A 21,559-nucleotide genomic window follows, 5' to 3' on the forward strand; every position below is an offset into this window, starting at 1 on the left:
GGTAAGCACTCCTTTAAACAGTTAATGGTTCTGTCCAAATTGAAAGATGGATTAGTTCATTTTAGAAATTTAGCAATGTAAGGGTTAAGTTGCACTGAATCACATTTTGCTACCTCACTCTCGGATCCTCAAGAAACAAAGAAGACTAAGAAAGTCACATTCTAACATAACAGAGGGCTGCCATGGTTTATTTGGAGACTAAGTCGAACCATCTGATAAGAATTAATACGTGAGTAAGCATTCTGGAGGTCTTGAGTCTACATGGCCGGGTCCACGGGGACATGGTCGGGTCCATGGCCCCTTGCAAATAACTGCTGGCCTACATGATTAGATATCGGCTACGTTGAAAAAGAATGGAGCCATTCCAACATAACGTTTCAAAGAATTTGTACATTTAAATTATTTAATTTTCAAAATAAAAACAACGTTTGGTCATTTTAGTTTACGAAAGTAAAGTGGTAATATTGTTATTGAAATAAATCAATATTGCAACCGTTCATTTTTCAACACGTAAAAAAGATATAGATTTCAATATAACATGAAATTGATTTAACCCATTAACTGGTATGCGTTTACAGACGACTTTTACAAATTGGAATGGGCTTTTTGACGGCGAACACATCGATTTCCTTTCAATGTGGATTAAATATTAAAGTAATGTGAATATATTGGGTTTTATTGGGCCATTCGGGATTGGAAATGTCGCAACGGCGTAAAAGAGCTACCATAAACCTGTGAAGTTTTCTATTAAAGATTTTGATGGATGCTTTAACGTTACCCGTGTTTTGTTACAAACGAGACCCGTAAGTTTTTTTTCTTCATTATTTATTACTTATGATATTAAGTACATAAATATGACAATACGTGTAGATTTAATATACTAGTAGGTTATCTTTAAAATCGGTGTCGGCAGTTAAATTAAATAATAGAAACATCGACAGAATAATAGGTCAGTTAAAAAAGTGCGTTATTGTTGCCGATTTACAGTTCCCTATCTTCTCTCTGCAAATCATTCTAAAACGTAAGAATATGCTAAAAAAAGGTAGACTCACGTGAAAAACTTACAAGGAAGGGGACGGAGGACATTTCAACTAATTATATTGAATGCCTTGGACACGTTTCATGTCATGTATCATTGTTTTATTTACTAAACGGGAATGTATTGCAATTGTATGGTGGTGTATAACAAATTCTGTTCGGCTTTTACATTTATTCCAATGATACAATGGATTTTAACTCCTTTCGTTTGCGTAGCAAAAACGAATGTTTCATTCGATTTTCCTTCACAATGCAGAAAATTGTATACATTTCGGTTGCCCACTAATTTGTTTACCGATTAATAATATCTGATTTTATTCTAGTTTTAGAATATTGGTAATTGACTGTTTACCTTTTTGATTGTGAAAGGTAAGATACGATCATTAGCACAGTTCCGACGTTCATATATCGGCCCATTAGCACGAAACACTATCCCTATGTCAATACCAGTGTGGGCCATAGTTTATACAATAGTAATTCAGAATTCAATTTGATTTTACTTGTACAAATATATCAAGGTGCCATGACAAAGACATCAACACATTTTACAAATGAAGAGATTTGGTGCTCTTGTCTTATAAGGTGAAACAAAAGTTAATGCTATTCGAGTACATCTTTGTTTAGAATCAAACACGTGTAATTGGTGTCGGTCTTGCTTTTGAAGTAGATATTAAAGCCTTTGCTGGGCTTGAATTGGACCCAGTTATTGTTGATGTTGATGTCGATGATTTGAAGCAGATACCTGTAGACTAGCTAGAACGATCTTAGCTTTGAACCAGATGTAATGTTGGCCTTTCTTTGGTTTGAACCATATACAAGTATTATTTTCTTTGTGAAGCTTGATCTTGAGCCAGATTTATATGCGTTAATCTTGACTAGAACAGTTACTAGCAGTCTAACTAGATTTATTTTTGGGTTAGATATATTTGTTGGTATCTATACTGATATACTTACTATGTTGATCTTTGTGTTGAAATAAACATATTAGTTTTTGAACCAGATACATAAGTTTTTTCAACAAGATTTTTATAGCATTTGTGATGTTTGTGGTAAGGAAAAGGTAAATTGTTTGAATGGTTTGAAATTCGCTCAAAAACTGTTTTTGAGTTGTATGAATAGGTAACGTCAAGTATTTTTGAACCATTATACAAAAAAATGTATTGCTCGTATGGTGTTTTTGTCTTGAAAACCCCGTTTAAAGCTTTAAAAGCTGCAAACGAAGATTTTGTACATTGCAAGTTTTGTTTTTAAAAGAAAGTAGGTAAAAATCGTAAATTATCTTTCACAGTCATATTGTAGAGGTTCGCCTTAATTGCTGTTTGCCAAGGACTTAATTTAGACATCAGGAAATATGAACTACAACAACATGGTGAAAGGGTATTAAATAATTTCTTTGAAGTTTAGTCATATCTCTGAATGCGGTTTAGGGATAATAGTTATCTATATATAATGTCTTTCTATTTCAATATTGCAATCTGATATACTGAATAAATATTTATTCAGATCTTTTATAATAATCAGAAAGTCAATATTTTTCGATTTGTAGGGACTTTTTTCTGTCATTTATGACTAGTCTCGAGCTTTCAGATACCTCCTTTTGTATCCTTATGGAGTACTCTTTAAGTACGTTTCTTTTTGACATTGGAAGTATTTTTATTCGTGATCATAAACATTTTTCTATCAAATATTTTTATATCATTTTTTTTTGTAGCAGACAATGTTATCTTGAAAGTAAAAAGTGAGGGTTGTCAACTTCAGTAGGGGTACATACATTTTTAGCAACCTCTTTCACGAAAAAAGAAACAACAACTTAAATTCAAATTTACCATGGTAAAGAGTTAGCCTATATGCCACCTTAAAATGATTGGCTACATGAATATAGATATTGCCGAACCGTGGATCGAACCAAGCAGAACTGATTCAAATTAATGTACCAATTCATAGTAAAAATTACTATACTTACCATAAGTTTATTTCTTGTTTGGGCTACACGATTGTGTTAAATGAGATCCCAAAGAAAGGTGCTTTAGTGCATGTAGGGAATAACATTGATTAATGCACGATTTTCTAATTCTATTAAAGAGGGTTAAGTGAAGAAATTCTTTTCAAAACCATTTGCATTTTTAAAATGGACTAATCATTAGCAGATTTTAAGATAACTTTATCAGTTGAAAATTAGTCTATCCAGGTGGTGATTTACAATTTAACTTGTTTTTGTTAGATGTTTTGGTTTGAAAAGCAGTTTGCACTTGGCAAATATGCATTTGTGAACAAATTTATGAGCTGGGTTTTCAAATCGGCTTCTGAACTTGACTTATTTCAAGAGGATTGTTTGAAACATTACATTGGTTTATGATCGGTTTGCTTAAACTGTATAGTGTGCACTTGATTTTCGCCACGAAGGATGACATGAGCCGCGCCATGGGAAAACCAACATAGTGGCTTTGCGACCAACATGGATCCAGACCAGCCTGCGCATCCGCGCAGTCTGGTCAGGATCCATGCTGTTCGCTAACGGTTTCTCTAATTGCAATAGGCATTGGTAGCGAACAGCATGGATCCTGACCAGACTGCGCGGATGCGCAGGCTGGTCTGGATCCATGCTGGTCGCAAAGCCACTATGTTGGTTTTCTCATGGTGCGGCTCAGGTCATTTGCACAATGTGCTGAAGAAATACATTTAAGAATTAGTGAAATCATTTTACAAGGTGTGCTTCTGTTTGCATTAATTAGCATTGGTACAATAGTAGATTAATATAAGCCTGTGTAAATGCACAAAATCAATGCGAACTGCAGACCAGCTTAACTCAAATACAAAATCAACAATTCTGTCTGCTGTTTACAGAAAGTTCGAGAAGGAACCATTGTGTTATCCTAAAGAAGTTAATGTGCTCTTTGACTTAAAATAGTTTTAGTTCATGGAAATTTTTTCTTTGAGATGTTACATGAACTTTTTTGCGTGAGAATAGGTCATTCTCTTTCAGAGGATACAGAGCATACCAAACTCCAAGGAATGGTATAATTTTATCTAACAATTTTTAAAAGTCACCAACACATATGACTGTTATGTTTTTATTAAATGTTTAAATCATAGTTATTAGTGCCAATCATAGATTTGACGCAGACACTAGTATGCTCATCGTTGCACCATCTGCAACTGGCTTCTTAAGAACATCACCTGCAGATTTTGAACAAAGTGTATGACAACATCGTTTTAAAGTCGTGGACTTATAAAATGTACTTATGAAAACAGAACTAAAAACTATATTCACGTACAACGCTGTTTTGATTTCCTAATTATAGTGTCCCGTTTCGTCATAAATCTATTTGAGCCGTGCCATGAGAAAACCAACATAGTGGGTTTGCGACCAGCATGGATCCAGACCAGCCTGCGCATCCGCGCAGTCTGGTCAGGCTCCATGCTGTTCGCTTTTAAAGCCTATTGGAATTGGAGAAACTGTTAGCGAACAGCATGGATCCTGACCAGACTGCGCGGATGCGCAGGCTGGTCTGGATCCATGCTGGTCGCAAACCCACTATGTTGGTTTTCTCATGGCACGGCTCATTTTATCACACCTTCCTTGGAAACTGAAGTATTGCAACGGTATATGCTAAATAAATATTTATTCAAATCTTCTATATCAATAAGAAAGTCCATATTTTTCCATATGTAGGGTTTTTGTTCGATTTATAACATATATATCTCATAATGTGTGCCTATTATGTACTCCTTAAAACCTTTTTATTACCCTTTTAAAATACGTGATCGTAAACAGTTTCCATTAAAATTCTTTCTATGACAGGTTTATATAAAACAGTGTATATAATCATGAAAGTGAGTCCCTTTTCAGTCTAAGTACAAGCCGTTTTCAGCCACGTTCTGTGTTTTCATTTTTAAGTCATCTTTTCGGAAAATACATATTTTATACTTCAAAATGCTCGGCACATTGACATACATGTTTGCCCTTTTCCATTAATGAGTAAAGAAATGTGTGTTAGATTTCCATATCGTCATCTTTTATATAGAAAAGAAACTTTTGTAGGGGCCATAATTTAGCTCCCTTTATTTTTGCCAGTTTATACTATATACAACGACGTTAACTTTTTAATATACTCTTGTAATATTTTGAAATACAGTGAGACTTGTCTGTAAATGAAAAAAAAAGTGATATTAGTTAACGGGTGGTCACTCATCACAGGTAAATTGACACTATAAAAGGTTAAACTTGAAGCGAAAATTGTGACCTTTATAGGGAATTGATCCTACCGATTTTCGTCCCGAAGCGACGAAAATCGGGATCGATCCCTCTACGGTAACATGCGATATAAACCGAATGAGATATACTATCGAATTAAAAAATGTGGTCTTCCGGCACGTGCACAGAGCGTCTGACTTCGGATTTTTTTGGAAGAATACGCTTTTCCCTTGTCCGAACCGCAAAGTCTTGCACATCAGTACAAATATGGGCAGTATTGTTTTTTTTATATTCCAAAATCTACCATTAAATTGATACAAACGCATATTTCTGGGTAAGCTGATGGACTGTAACGATTCCTGATTGAGGCATTGCCTTATTTCATATTAAACAGACTTTATAGTCATGGCCTTTACTCTGAGGTATAGTCTTTAGCACTGGTTTGATTTCACACTGCTGTCACTTTCTGAGAGCAGAAATACAGATTAAAAATATTTTTTATTCAAAAGTGATAAAATACAAAGGTATTTATCGCCATTTTGCAACACTATACTAAATTTTGATATGACATTTGGGCTTGTCAGAAATATTTCTTTTTGTTACCTTAAGGTAGATCTGCAGAATTTGATCAAACCCTGAGTTTTCAAACTTTTGGATATACTAAAAAAAAAGAATTTGTTGAGTGTTTGATTTTTTGCTAGAGTGATTTGAAAAATATGTACATCAGTAACAATTTTATAAAGGGGAAATTACAATTTGAGTACAGAAAATTCCCACAATATAGATTTTAATGAAACTGGTCGCAAACGCACTATGTTGGTTTTCCCATGGCGCGGCTCATATATCTGATATGTCAGCCTTTGTAATTCTATTAAAGAGAATCTTTTCAATACCATTTTCAATTTTGAAATACACCAATCAAGATATCTTTTATCATTTGAAATTTCGTCGATCCAGGTGGTAAATTACAATTTAACTTGTCTGCTAGATGTATCGGTTTGAAAGACATTTTGCACTTGGCAAATAAAAAATGTAAGAGTTTTGTTTTTCAAATCGGCGACCAATCTTGACTTATTTCAATAAGGTTATTTGAAACATTACATTTATTTGCTAGTGATTTTTTTTCTATTCTTTGTAAGGTGTATTTTTTTTTATTGAAACTTTGAAACAGAATTTATTAGTGTCGACTATGGTTTTGAAGCAGACACGCATGGGGGTAACATAGCCGATCTTGTGTTTGAACCAGTTGTTAGTTACCAGTAATTTTTGAACAGCGTGATTGAAAATAAAAATCCCCAAATTACAGGTTTGAAAGTTCTTATGTACGATTTGTCAGCGTGAATATATATTTTATACAAGATTGCTTTCATTATTACATGTATATTTGAACCATGATTATACTATGACGCTTATCCGATGATTTTGTAGTTCATCTTTAATTTATTTTCATTTGACCTCCTAGGAAACAAAAATTTTGCAATGGGACATGCTATATAAATATTTAGTCAAACCTTTTATAACGATAAGAATGTTTCCATTTTTTGGGAATACTTTGTCATTTATGACAAGTCTCGAGATTTTAGATACCACCTAATGTAACTTGATTGAATACACTCGAAAGGCGTTGAAATGTTTATACGGGTGATCGCAAACAGTTTTCCATTAAAATCTCTTCTATGGCATCTTTTTTATAAAGACTAAGTATATGCTTTTTTTTTTATAAACAGTGTCTGGAAAGTCTTGGTAAAAAGATTTTGAAGGAACAAACCGCTTCAGGCAATATGGATGCTTTCATGTTTAAGATACATATAAATTATCTTGTAACTGTGAACACGTCTTGCCTACATGTACATCCAAATCAGTGCATTTCTCATTTATTACCGTAACCGAAAATGGTTCAAACTTGCTCTAATCCGTGATATAGTTGAAGTACGCAAACAAGCGACCAAATCTTGGAGTTCAGACTCATTTTTATTTTCACGACATGCCATGTGCTAAAATATTTTGTTGACGATTCCATGTTTCAGCTTTCATTGTGTCGCAGAAGCCTCGACGACAACGTGTATATGAAGTGTAAGGGCTTACTTATCAAGCCTTCTAATAGTTATCATGCCGAAAATGACAATTTGCAAAGTGCAAAAAAATAGCTGCAAGCATATCAAATTAAATGTCGGCCTTTCTGATTCTATTATAGAGAGTTTAAATGAAAAATTCTGTTCAATGCGATGTTTAGTTTTAAAATAGAACAATCATGCGCAGTTTTCAAAAGATCTTTTATCATTTGAAATTGCTCGATCCAGTTGGTAATTAGCAATTTAATTTGCTGAATGTATCGATTGGAAAAGCATTCTTCACAGAAAATAAGCATTTGTGGAACATTTACTAGCTCGATTTTATAATCGGTGATCAATCGCGTCTTATTCCAGCACATCTCGACGGGCCGGTATTACGACAGGACTTTTCCTTTATTGTATACAACGAAAAAGACCGAGGTTTTCGAATCCCATGGACCTTGATTTCTTTGCAAGCAGTCGTGACAAATGCATCAATTGGCAAGTTGAGAATCACTGAGCTATTGCAATATATACAGCCAAAGACACTCGTTCTAAATGAAAATGGTATCCTTTTTGCATAACTGGTCGATGGTATACTAATATGTACTTCACAAATCGTTCAGTCTCAGTTATGTTGAACATTCTAGCATAATAAACGGGCTGTACTAAAAGCTGGCCTTATTTCAAGTCCAGCATAAAATCTTCTTTATTGTCACCATGCAGGGTCACATATAAGTAATCTACAAGGTGTGTTGATGATTAACTAAGGAACAATTGGAGCTGTTTGTAAAGTTGTATTAAATTTTGTGTGTTGTCGATCTAAGCCAGTAATAAACGCAATGAATTGGACAGGAAGTTCGGAATGGAATATTAGTATCGAAAGGGAGGCTTATATAATTTCTTAAACACAAAAACCCAGTGTATAAATATGATATTTGTTTCAGAAGAATATTCAGTTTCTAAAAGATGTTTCTATACTATTGCTAACTTATTTGCACGAGTATGTGGGCATCCTTTTTCGGAGTAGATAGTGTGGACTGACCGGAGAGAGTAATTGACTAGGGTGTTACATTAGGGGAAATGTTCCAACCACACTGACAGCAAATATGGGATTTTAAGCTAGACTATGCTCTTTTTTTATTTGTAGAGTTGTTGGTGTTACACTTTCGTTGGTCCGCGTCACAAAAGTTTTGCATTTAAGCAGGTTTCTCAACAACAACAAAACCTAATGCATTCAAACTCCACACAAGTATTTGGCATCATGAGATGACCTCACAGGGGTCATAATTGGCAGAGTTAAACTTCGTTTTAACTTAAAAAGTGAATCAAAGTTTTGCATGTAAGCAGGTTTCTTAGGAACTATTTACACTGAATGCTTTCAACCTGTTATTAAGTATTTGGCACTCTGAAGTGACAGATCTGAACCAAGTCCCATAGCTCTGACTTAAAGATTATTAAATTATGCTGATGTTCTAAATCAGAACTTTTTCTAAAGCTTTTGTGTAAACTTATACTGTGTAGAAGTGTTTAGATAACTGATCGCTCTGTTATATGACAGTCCTTGTCTTAAGTGTTACATATCCGGGATATTTCCAGCATAAATTGTTCCACTATTCTACATGCATGTTGAAAAAATATTCTATAATTTAATAAATATAAAACCATTTTAGCGTATTTTGTGACTAGCAAAAATAGCAATTAGTAATTAAACGAATTAAATGATATTATTTCATGACCCGATGTTGTTGATTATCAGAGAATGTAGAACATACTAAGGTGTTATGCAATAATATAATTTTATTCGTTTTACGCCCTACACATAGAAGCAGACTAACAGTCTTGTTTTTGTGGGGTTTAACGTCTCAACAGTCATATGCCGACACCCCAGATTTTGATGTGGAGGAAGACTCCAGGTGCCCATTTGGGCAGTATTTCAGGCGGACACCCATAGAACCACTGACCTTCAATAAGTCTTTTGGAAGATCATTTTGTCTTTGCATCAGTTGTAACTGGCTTATTAAAAATATCACCAGCAAATCAACATCGATGGTAATTGAGCCGCTCCATGAGAAAACCAACATAGTGCATTTGCGACCAGCATGGATTCAACCCAGCCTGAACATCCGCACAGTCTGGTCAGGATCCATGCTGTTCGCTAACGGTTTCTCTAATTGCAGTAGGCTTTGAAAGCGAACAGCATGGAATCTGACCAGACTGCGCGGATGCACTATGTTGGTTTTCTCATGGCGCGGCTCATATTATGTTTGTATGAAATTTGTTGAAAATAAAGAAGTTACATAAGGAACAATGATCACAATGAGTTTCGGTGTTTATTTAAAATTTATCTTATCAGACCTTTGGAAACTGAAACATCGCAACAAATATTCGAACCTTATAACTTCAAGAATACAATGTGTTTCGACTAGTACAGATATTTTGTCATTTATGACAAGACTCGAGCATTTAGATATTTACTCATTTACCTTATTGAAAAATTCTTTAAAAATTGTTTTTATTACACTTGAGCAATATTTGTCTTTTAAACTGTGATCGCAAACAGTTTTCCATTAAAATCCTTTCTATGACGTGTTTGTATAAAGACTAAGTCCATGTGATTTGTAAACAGTGTCTTGAAAGTCTCAGTGAAGTGGTAAGGGTTTTAACCTTAAAAAGTCTCCTTTTAGTAGAAGTAGCACGTCTTGCTGGAATATACATTTGAACCACACCATGAGAAAACCAATATAGTGCTTTTGCGACCAGCACGGATCCTGACCAGCCTGCGCATCCGCGCAGTCTGGTCAGGATCCATGCTGTTCACTTTCAAGGCCTATTGCAATTAGAGAAACCGTTAACGAACAGCGGATGCGCTGCACCCAAAGGATTTACCTTGGGACTCTTTTAGACATCAAATATGCTATTTTGCGAAGTGGAAAAAAGATCGCTGCAAGCATTTTATTTTCAATGCCTACCTTTATATTCTATCAAAGAGTGTTGAGAGGGGAAATTCTATTCAATGTCATTTTTCAATTTTAAAATGGATTAATTATTAGCAGATTTCAGGAGATCTTTTATCATTTTAAATGTGGTCGATCCAGGAGGCGATTTACAATTTAACTTGTTTTCCTAAAAGTATTGATTTGAAAAGCATTTTGACCTAAAAAAAAAAGCAAACATTTGTGGAAAATTGTAAGAGCCAGCGACTGATCTTGACTTATTTTAAAAGGTTGTTTGAAACATAACATTTAACTATTAGTCGTTTTCTTAACTGTATACTGTGTTATTAATTTTCACGAGGAGGGATCAAATGCATGTAATTAGTACGGTGTGCTGAGGAAATACAAAAGAATCACTGAAATCATTTCAAAGTTCTAACGTTATACAGGTCTTTAAGTAAGCGAGTGTCAGTGAAGCTATTTCTGTCCTTGTGGGACACAATCTCAGTTGTCTTTGTTGCATGATTTGTAAATGTTTTTTTTTGTATAAACTTTCGTCGCAAGAACATGATTATTCCACGACCACGTTGTTACATGAGAAAGGTTACACAAATCATTTAAATTCATTTCTCGCTTTGAGAAGTTTAGACAGATTAAATGACACTTAGTTTAGAGAAATCTTGTTGAATTTAAAATATATCTTTCTATGAAAGTACAGATGTGCAAAATGGCAATTGCACACAGCAATTATCCCCCTTAACAATACTTGTAAGGGGAGATCACTGCGTAGAAGATTGTATGATATTTGTTTGACTGTATCTCGCATTGATTAATATTTATGATGTTTAACAAGTCACACATAAAATCAAATATAAAGAAATATTAGAATTGGATAAAAACGTCTGCAGTTACATAAATAGCTAGCCACGTAGACGTAGGGTTTGGGTCTCTCTAACATTTAATAGAATTCATTTGATTCTAATCTGCCGTTGCTATTTCTATATGGCAAATCTGTTATTTAAGAACACATGGCATATTACCTATGTAATATGTTAAACTTTTTTTAAATCATTCTTTTGATATTCTAATTTTGTAATTGACATTGCTTAAATAAATACTGTTTGAATACATTAAATTTTACATAAATTGAATAACATAATTGACTCGGCATATTTAAGAAATGAAGAGCCGGTTTAAAGTGTAGAAAAGTGCGAAGGTTTTAACTCTTTAGTTATATAGAAATCCAAAACGGGATTAAGGCTCTGTCTGCTATTTAATAAATAATAATTTTAGGGTTTAAGTAAAGTCGGTTTGTTGTTTGAAAAGATTAGTTTTCTTCACAATGACATGACGTTCAAATACCAGCTTATCTAGTTAACATTAGTTAACAAAAGCGCAAAAATTACTAGTAATATTTGAGAATGACTGTGCATGACACGAGTTTACTTCTAAATATTACATATGATTTTTCTTATTTTTGCAGAATCGTCACGACTTGAGATTTAAACGGATTTATACGGAGATATACTTTTTATCATAATCAAATCCATTTTGGTTAGGAGTACAGAACAAAGTGGCTTACCGTGGGAATTATTAATAATAAGAACAAATGGACTGTATTGATAAATTAATGTATACAAACAAACAGAGTGTACACAAAAGGAATTTAAATTAGGAAAAAATGTGCTCAGTTAATGTATGAATTATTAATTTGCTGACAGAAATTACGGCTGCATTCAGATTATATAATGGAACAGCGGTAGGGGACTAAGTGTCTAGGCACTGCAATATTAAAGTCTTATACATTATTAAAATCGTGAGGATGTTGACACATGAGGCATGGGGCAAAACAATTAAGGTTTCATTGTAATATTGAAAGAAACGGAGTGATCAGATGTGTTGAAACTCTCTATAAAAGCCACAATGAGTTCCGATAGCGTCATAGAAGAGGATATTCTGGAACAGATTGATGATGAAAGTGAAGAAGGAGATGACATAAGTAAAGAAATTGGCGATAAAAGAAAAGAGATAGAAGATAAAACCATTGAAAATATAGAGGAGAAAAGTGTTGGCCATTTCGATAAGAAAGGTGATGATGAATGTTGTAATAGTGAATTAGAAACACGCGTTGAATCTAAGCAGGAAACAGCAAAGTTGAATGCAGACATTGATAATAAAGTTAGTATCGCAGTTATTAACTACTCTGGGCTACTGGCTGAGAATGTTTTACAGGAAGCTCTTCTTATAAATGACATATATTCAAAGGACATTATAAATCTAAATGTGGATGAACACAGTGACAGGGACAGAGACAGAGACATAAGAAAGCATTTAATACCAAATGAAAATGGGCGTATACTTAGTAAAGAAAATGGTGCTGGATATGACAGCTATTTACTAAATAAACTGTTGCGTTCCCAGGCAGACCCTGAGGAAGTGGCAGATGTTAACGGTTTTGATGGAAATGAGGAACATTTTAGAAGTAAAGAAGAGACATATCCAGGCCTCGATAGTGAAGACGCCTATGTAAAAGCGGAGTTAGATCGAGTTATTTCAGGTATGACAATTGATTTGGGCAGCTGAATATATGGGATTGAAGGCTTCCATCAAGTAACACTTGTGATACTAATATTAATCTATGTCTGTAAAGCCTAAGATTGGTATTTGACCATAGAGCCTTGGGAATTTGAAACTGAGTTGGATAAGATTTAATTTTGTGCTTATTATCACAAAAATATGTTCAGTTTGTTTTTATTCATATTATAATGAAATCAGTCATACCATCACTGATTCAGCTCTTTCATACTGGTTTTACCTAAACGACTATTTATTCTAATAGAGGACTTCTGATTTTAATTTTTGTTAGTTTTAAATGATTTGACTAGTAGGAATGAAACGTAGGTCATCATTTCTTTCTATTACCATTCAAAGCATTTGAAACACGAGTATTTACTTTGGTACAGATCGAGAGATCAGTGACAAGAACAATAACCAGATGTCACTGGGTCTGATGGACTCTTTTGATGACAATGTACTTCAGACAATCCACGAGGATACCGAACTTGTTATTGAAGAAAGTTTACGGGCCAACAACATGGAACCTATAAAAGAAGTTACAAGTACCAATATAGGACAACTAGCTGGTACGAAAGAGGTAAGAACTTTTAATGTGATTGGTATATTTTAGGTATGACGCTTTCGCTAAAATCTTCAAGTGTTTGTGTCGTTTTATCAGGTCTTTTAAAGCTCTAATCAGATAAATTGTGTATTATTTTAATCTTATTTGGAAAGGTCTGTTAAAGCTCTAATCAGATAAATTGTGTATTCCTTTTATCTTATTTGGAACGGTCTTTTAAAGCTCTAATCAGATAAATTGTGTACTATTTTAATCTTATTTGGAAAGGTCTTTTAAAGCTCTAATCAGATAAATTGTGTATTCCTTCTATCTTATTTGGAGAGGTCTTTTAAAGCTCTAATCAGATAAATTGTGTATTATTTTAATCTTATTTGGAAAGGTCTTTTAAAGCTCTAATCAGATTAAACACTATTGATCAATGAAACAGGAAATACTGTATGATATGCAGTAGAACTGTTGTGTATAAGGGTTCATCTGTAGCTGAACCGATGATGGGGTAAAACTTCTTATTCCATTTAGTGACATACATATTTTTGCAGTCATAAGTACTATGATCATCCGGTTTGTTTCATTTGTTTAAAAATTTAGGAGACGTTTTCAAAAATGATTAGGTTTATCTACTAGACTTTAGCATATAAAATGAGGCTATCTATCTTTTCTTCACCCGGAGAATATAAGAGATTGGTTCATTCAATATTAGGACAATCATGATCGTCCTTGTCTTTTTTCATCCTATTCTTTCTCATCATCATCATCATCGTCGTCGTCGTCATCATCATCATCATCTTCTTCTGTCTCAGCAGTATTACCTTCTTCTTTATCGTCATTATCTATCTTATTCTTGTTCAGCATTATCATCTACTTTTTCTTTCTCAGCTTCGTCATCTCCTACCTCAGCATCATTACTTTATCGTCATTACCTTCTTTTTTCTCAGCTTCATCATCTACTTTCTCAACAAGAATATCCTTCTCGTTACAACTTCTTCTTTATCGTCATCATCTTATCTGTCAAGATATCTATATACAGATGAGTTAACAGTATTCTTAAGTCAATGATTCAGGATCTTTAAATCATAAAAGATACCAAACCCTTTGAAATAAGATAGATTTGACATAACTTGTTCTTCATATGGACTGCGGTTTACTATACTGAATCCAGTATGCTTTATAGTCTATACTTTATTTACCCATTATTTACATGTATGCATTCCTCCCTCCCGTGTGGTAGATTGCCAATAATGTGTTAACTCGTGATTGCAAAATGATAACATTATATTCAAAAGGATCATAAAGATCAAATATGGCATCGATATAAAATCTATTTATTCTTTCTTATCAGCGTTATTGAAACACAAATTGTGGTAAGCACATGGTGGTCGCATGATAAGAACCTAAAAGGCGCTAGATAACACTGTTGTAACAATTTAGGAACTGCAGAACGCAAAGGTCCTGGCTCCAAGGCCACTGTACATGACATTTGGGTCGTGGTTGTAACGTTAAGACAAAGCTTTAGGAACGCAAACAATTATTTGTTATGTTTTGCTCATGTACCAAGATTCTATACAATGTAGGCGTGCGAATCATGCAACTTTTCATTGTGCTGAAGTAATAATAAAACATAGTGTTTGCATTCCTGAGCGCATAATAGTATGTCGTCACTTATAAATAGATGGGGTAATTAGTTGATGATTGTAGATGAGCAATTGGACTGCTTTTCTGTAAAGCTTTAAATAATGTTTCGAAGCATTCGATATTTGCTATAGAATACTTTTATCGAGATAATTACTGGTATCACATTTTACATATAACAAGCATGAACAAAGTAATACAGATTGAACTTTCGAAGATCGCCAAGATGCTTTTGAAGAGATTAGATGTTCATTCTGAATTCGAAGCATAATTGAGCCGTGCCATGGGAAAACCAACATAGTGGGTTTGCGACCAGCATGGATCCAGACCAGCCTGCGCATACGCGCAGTCTGGTCAGGATCCATGCTATTCGCTAACAGTTTCTCTAATAGCAATACGCTTTGAAAGCGAACAGCATGGATCCTGACCAGACTGCGCGGATGGCAGGCTGGTCTGGATCCATGCTGGTCGCAAAGCCACTATGTTGGTTTTCTCATGGCATGGCTCAATTATACAAAACAATTGCAATTCAGATGAATTCACATCAACATTGTTTTTTGCTAAAACATGACTGAATTAAAATGATCTGGGAAACATTAAGATCATGATAAATTTCATTTTAAAAAACACCATCAAAATCTTCATACTTATAGTTTGTGCACATACGTAGATAAAGTTTGTACTAAAATTATAAAAGTACGAAATTTCTATTTGAAAAATGATTATATATGAAAAATGACTCTTCTATTGTGGGAATAGGGAGTGATAGTATCCATTTTGTAACGAGTATGGAAGCATTAAGCTGCTATTAAATCACAAAACTTTTTTACATCATTATAATAATGAAAGATTAAAAGTTTGTGCTCATACATGGATAAATTATATGGCATAAAAAAGTTATTACAGTTTAAAAAATCATTTCCTATTGCTCTATATCTCTATAGTAGCAAAATCAATCGGATCGAGAAATCGATAACGCCGATGGAGACAATTTCATCGATAAGCCAGCGATTTGGCTATGAAAGCTGGCAATGAGAAAAAAAAAATTCGCCGGTATGGTACTATGTATACATAGTATAGCATCGCCGGGATAATTTGAACACCAATTAATGTATTCTAAAAATCTAAAAAATGTTTGGCGATTTTTTGCTCCTTTTTGTGCAGAAGAACCATTTTATTGCTGAGCGTTTGTTTGCAATTAACCTTTAGCCTGTTGGCAGCAAGTGATTCTGCCTTTGCGGCAGTGCAGACCAAGATCAGCCTGCACATCCGCGCAGGCTGATCATGGTCTGCACTGTTCGCTATTCAGTCAGAAAAAATTCAGTGAACATTCATGAAATAATAAATGGTATTATCCAGATTGAATGATGGACCAATCCATTTTAGAAATTTAGGGATAATTCGCCCATGAGAGAATTGCTCTAGGGAATCCCCTTATGATAATCGTGGTAATACTGAATTTCTCAAACGACTTAACCTCTGTGTACGACTTAATAACATAAGTACCAAAGTATGTCAATCATTTTTCAAATTCTCTGTGAATATTTGCCAAAGTCTGAGTTTTACTATACATACTTGTGTTTAAATCTTGGGATTAAAAGATTAGTTTCTATACATGATTCACTTTAGATAATCCCAAATAAATAAATGATATAAAACATAATTGGATTAATCATCTACTAGTGTTTTATAGCCTCAAATCGTTACGCGATATTGCGCAGTTGTTACATAAAGAGAAATGTGTACAAAATGGATACTGGCGTAGCTTAAACACTAAAACATCAGAAATAATATTAGATGATAATAGACGAAATAAATTCGAAAATAATTATATCCATTAGACATCTGTCTGGAGTAAGGAAGAGACTATTGATATTTCTGTCAAATCTATATATTACTAACACCATACTAGTTAATAGACGTATGGAGAGTGGTTAAATGTGTCCATCTCCTTAACAGTCATTTTGATTGAATGATCTATTTATTTACAAGAAAACAACGTGCAGTTGTTTCTACGATCGTTATGACTAATAGATATAGACACAGTGGCAATTATGACTTCTTAAACTGTATGAAGCAATCTGAAGACATGTTCTTACAGGAAATTGATGAAGCTGGAGAAGCTGAAGTAGACGACGAAAAATCGGTAGACGACGAAAAATCGGTAGACGAAAACACAGCAAGAGAACACGATAAAAAATCAACAGAAATTCCAGACAATGGAGAGGACAAATTGATAGAAATGATTCTGAATGATGATGAAGATCCACATGATAGCGATGGGGAAAACCCGATTAAAGAAGTACCAATAGAAGACGATGATAGTGACACAAGTGACGATGAACCGGACTGTTGTGAAATGACTTTCAAACAAAAGCAGGTAATGGCATGTTAGCACGTATCAATATTTGTTAAAGCGTTTTTTATATCGGGTTGCTGCCGGTTTCTTTTTGTCATGCATTGACTGGCGACAAAATGAACATACGGCTGTTGTCAGTGTCGGTCGTCATTTCGTTCTATTTCATGCGATGTAAATGTATACTCGAGATCGTAAACATTGTATAAACATGATTGTTAGAACAAAAAGCTACAGATTGTCTGTTACTAAAGTGCATTCTGATGGCGAAATGGACGTTTTGTCCTACCAATTCCGTTCCGATTTGTTTGATACTTCTACTTCAGTTCTATTTCTCATTTTCTCTCGTTAGTTTTTCTATTTCGTGTATTGCTTCAGAAAAACATATTCAAATTATATTTATCACGCATAAGTAATATACATAACTTGTAAGTATTTGGTTGGATTTCTGTTTTAATTCAGGCTGTAGTGAAAGCTGTCAGAAAGGGAAACATAAATCGCCTGGAAAAGCTACTGGAGAAAAAGAATGCTGATATGGGCATGACATGGGTAAGGTTAACCTATCCATCTGTTATCATCGTATGTAGCCTGTGGTAACTAAATTAAACTGTTGATTTATCCGACCTGTTGTAACCAATCTTAAACAGACCAGAGATTTATTCGGCCTGTGATAACAAAAATAAATCATAGATTTATTCAATCTGTGGTAACCACTGTTAAACCATAGACTTATCTAGCCTATGGTGACCAAACCAAACCAAACCGTAGATTTATCCGGCCTGTGGCAACCAAACCAGACCGTAGATTTATCCAGCCTGTAGTAAAAAAAATCAGACCGTATATTTATCCGACCTCTTGTAACTGAATCAAACGATAGATTTATCCAGCCCGTGGCAACCAAATCAAACCGTAGATTTATCCGCTCTGTAGTGAATAAATCAGACCGTAGATTTACCCGGCCTGTGGCAACCAAATCAAACCGTAGATTTATCCGCTCTGTAGTGAATAAATCAGACCGTAGATTTATCCAGCCCGTGGCAACCAAATCAAACCGTAGATTTGTCAGCTCTGTAGTGAATAAATCAAACCGTAGATTTACCCGGCCTGTGGCAACTAAATCAGACTGTAGATTTATCCAGCCTGTAGTAAATAAATCAGACCGTAGATTTACCCGGCCTGTGGTAACTAATAAAATCTGTAAACTGAAGAACCTTTGGAAGCAAAGAATGCAACCAAGAAAAATAATAGCAGACTCGGTTTGATTGAGTGTGTTCATGAGAGGTAATGAAATGTGCAACACCTCTCACGCCCCCTAGCACCGGCTTAAGCGGAACTCTATTACACATATGTTGAATGGACTCCATGATAAGTCAAACCATAGATCCGGCCTAGACCGTATATTTATTTATCTGGCCTGTGGTAACTAAATCAGACCGTATATTTACCTGCCCTGTGAGACAATAGATTTTTCCGGCCTGTAGTAACAAAATTAACCGGAGATTTATCTTTGTGTTGAATTGTAAACAGTGATCAGTCAGTTTTTGCCAATGCCTTGATCTTAATAATTAGAATAACAAACATATATAATAACTGAAACTTTTTCTGTTCTAAGCATAAGCATATGGTCCTTTTTACTTGTTTATGCTTCAACTATTCCGACATCAGTATGGAATTGGGTAAACGGTGTTTGTATTTAATAAAGGTTATAACAGTTGAATTCTGTTTTCAAAACAATTTCTAGTCTCCCCGAGAGATCGTATTCAATAAACATTTTGTGGAGTAAAGCATTCGTGATTAAAGGGAGATAGATATATTCAGCTTGAAATGTTTTGGTGCACTAGTTACGGTTCCTTCATTAATTAATATTTCAGTATGGGGAAAATCTATTGATGGTGGCAGTACGATCGGAACAGCAAGAGATGGCAGAATTCCTCATTGATAACGACATTGACTGGCAACACGAAAGAAAACTTGTCGTAAGTTTTCGCATTATTTTCAGACTTATTTTTACTCAATATACAATAAGAGTACCAAAAATATAAAAGAAATCTCACGAAGTAGATGTGACAAGTTCTGTAAGACAATTAAAAAATAAAAGGTACCACAAATTGATAGTTTAATTAACTAGCACACACTAACAGATATACAAATGTATAAAAAACTGGACTGGATTAAACTATTACGTAATATGAATTATCTTAGGATATGAACGGAGCATGTCTGTGATAATGGAAGTTCAGTAACACAATGATATGTGAAGTACAATACATCATGTAGTTTAAATATCTTCGATCTATATTGACACTCGGCAATGTCCGTGTGATTATGTATTTTACGGAAGTAAAAATATCCCAACGTACAAAAACCGGAAATTACCGAGATCTCATACAAAACATTGTCATTTTGGCTTCACTACCTTAATTTTGTAACAATATTTTTTTCCCAATATTTCAGGAAATTGACGAAAATGGCATCATGAATGTTCATAAAATAACGGCCAGACAAATGGCGTACGATTTAAAAATGGATGACTTAGTGGAACTCCTCGATCATAAAATGAACAATTTATTCCCGTTTGTAAAACCTAAACCTCGAGCACCTCGTTTACGACAGCCCATCGCACCGTTTGCACCTCCTCCATTAGATGAAGCAATACACGAGGAATTTCTGATAGACCCTGATGAAGCTAAAAAGTTACAGAAACAAGTCACAGAGCAGTATAAACAAAGACAGAGAGAAATTGAATTAGAAAACTTGGAAATGATGCAAAAGAGAAGGAAGGGAATTACTTCAGGTGCTGAGAATGAAAGTGTTCATACAGCTAAATCAAGGCACACGTGTTCAGACTTAAATGTAATACGTGATGATATAAGCCAAGTGTTCGGACCGGATGAAGGATACGAGACAATGTCACCGGTATCACCGCATAGACATGACTACCAAGTGCCTGATATGAAAGAACATATAAGCATTCGAGCAACTCGTTCCTTTCACCTTAAAAAGGCATTCGTTGCTTCGAAAGCGGATCGATTCAACCGAATGGACTCCCCAGACTATCCAATGTATCAGAACAATTTAATTGAATCCATCGGAAGTTATAATTTTGAAAGCCGTAGATGGCATCATCCTATGTCAGCTCCTCAAGTCAGGAATTACTCAATGGAAAGTCTACAAGACCAGTCTGTTCATACGGGGCTGCCTTTTGTTCACGGAGGGGCAGGCAAATCTGTTTCATCTAGCAGTGAGAAGAAAAATATAAATCAGAGGCGTTGCCAAAGTGCACATAGTAATATTTCACCGTATTCACAAGTTGCCAAACTTTTAGAACAGTCACGCCTTTTCAGTCCTATAACTACTTCTAGGTCATCGACCCCATATTTCCCAGCCATATCAAGTAAGAAAAGTAGTACATCACCCCAAACCAAAACAAGAATCAATTATATCTACGCCGATCGTTCTTCCGCAAAGACCAAACGCAGTGATTTTTCTTCTTTGAAAACTGAATTGTTACCGAAACGGAAACTCCGATGTTAGCTTTCGTTGAAGGGTAATTGACGAATTGACTGTAACATGTGTTTTATAAACACATACTAGAAGCAATTTATTTATGTTCAAAGCATTTTTGTTATTTGTTGCAATTATTTGTTGTCATAATTTTAGATTCTTGTTTAGACCAAGACTATAATATTTTCACTGAATTTCTTGGTGCTACGATACGCTTTCAGACTATTTGCTAACAAATGCCAGTGAAGGGTACTATATTAATATTACATAGCTGTAGTGAATATTGTTAGTCTATTAAAGGGGCACCAGTAGCAATAATAACCAGTGTCTGACACTGAAAAGGAGGTATAGTATCGATACATGTATTGGTCAGCCAAATAACGACTGACAGTACATGTTGTGCCTTTGTTAGAAATCTGTGATATCTTTATTAACTAGTCATATTTTCTGTCTCAGAAAAAATATTTACTTATTCTTTGCAAGATTTGTTTCGTTGAAAGTCAATGCAAGCTCTCTCAGAACACTAAAATTGCTTGTTTTTCAGAGAATAAATACTTTAAAGGTTAATTTGATAAAAAAACTGATTTAGTTGAAAAGAAAATGTCTGTTATAATTCGGATGTGTTTCTTATAAGAGTTGTGTTATTAGTGGTTATACTGTAGTTCAATTTCTGCTCATTTGATAATAAACTTCTTCCAGCTTGGCTGTGTTCAA

General features: G+C 34.5%; 1 protein-coding gene across 1 annotated transcript; it reads left to right on the top strand.

Annotated features, from left to right (window-relative positions):
* The first annotated feature begins 558 nt into the window (after nucleotides 1–558).
* Nucleotides 559–21,559, top strand: LOC123528994 (uncharacterized). Its single transcript, XM_045309138.2, has 7 exons — nucleotides 559–803; nucleotides 11,704–12,777; nucleotides 13,184–13,374; nucleotides 17,087–17,365; nucleotides 17,804–17,890; nucleotides 19,213–19,317; nucleotides 19,796–21,559. The coding sequence occupies exons 2-7, from the start codon at nucleotides 12,144–12,146 to the stop codon at nucleotides 20,873–20,875; spliced, it is 2,376 nt and encodes a 791-aa protein (XP_045165073.2). The 5' UTR covers nucleotides 559–803; nucleotides 11,704–12,143; the 3' UTR covers nucleotides 20,876–21,559.

This window comes from Mercenaria mercenaria, chromosome 13, assembly GCF_021730395.1.
Source record: "Mercenaria mercenaria strain notata chromosome 13, MADL_Memer_1, whole genome shotgun sequence".
NCBI classification, from domain to species: Eukaryota; Metazoa; Mollusca; class Bivalvia; order Venerida; family Veneridae; genus Mercenaria; species Mercenaria mercenaria.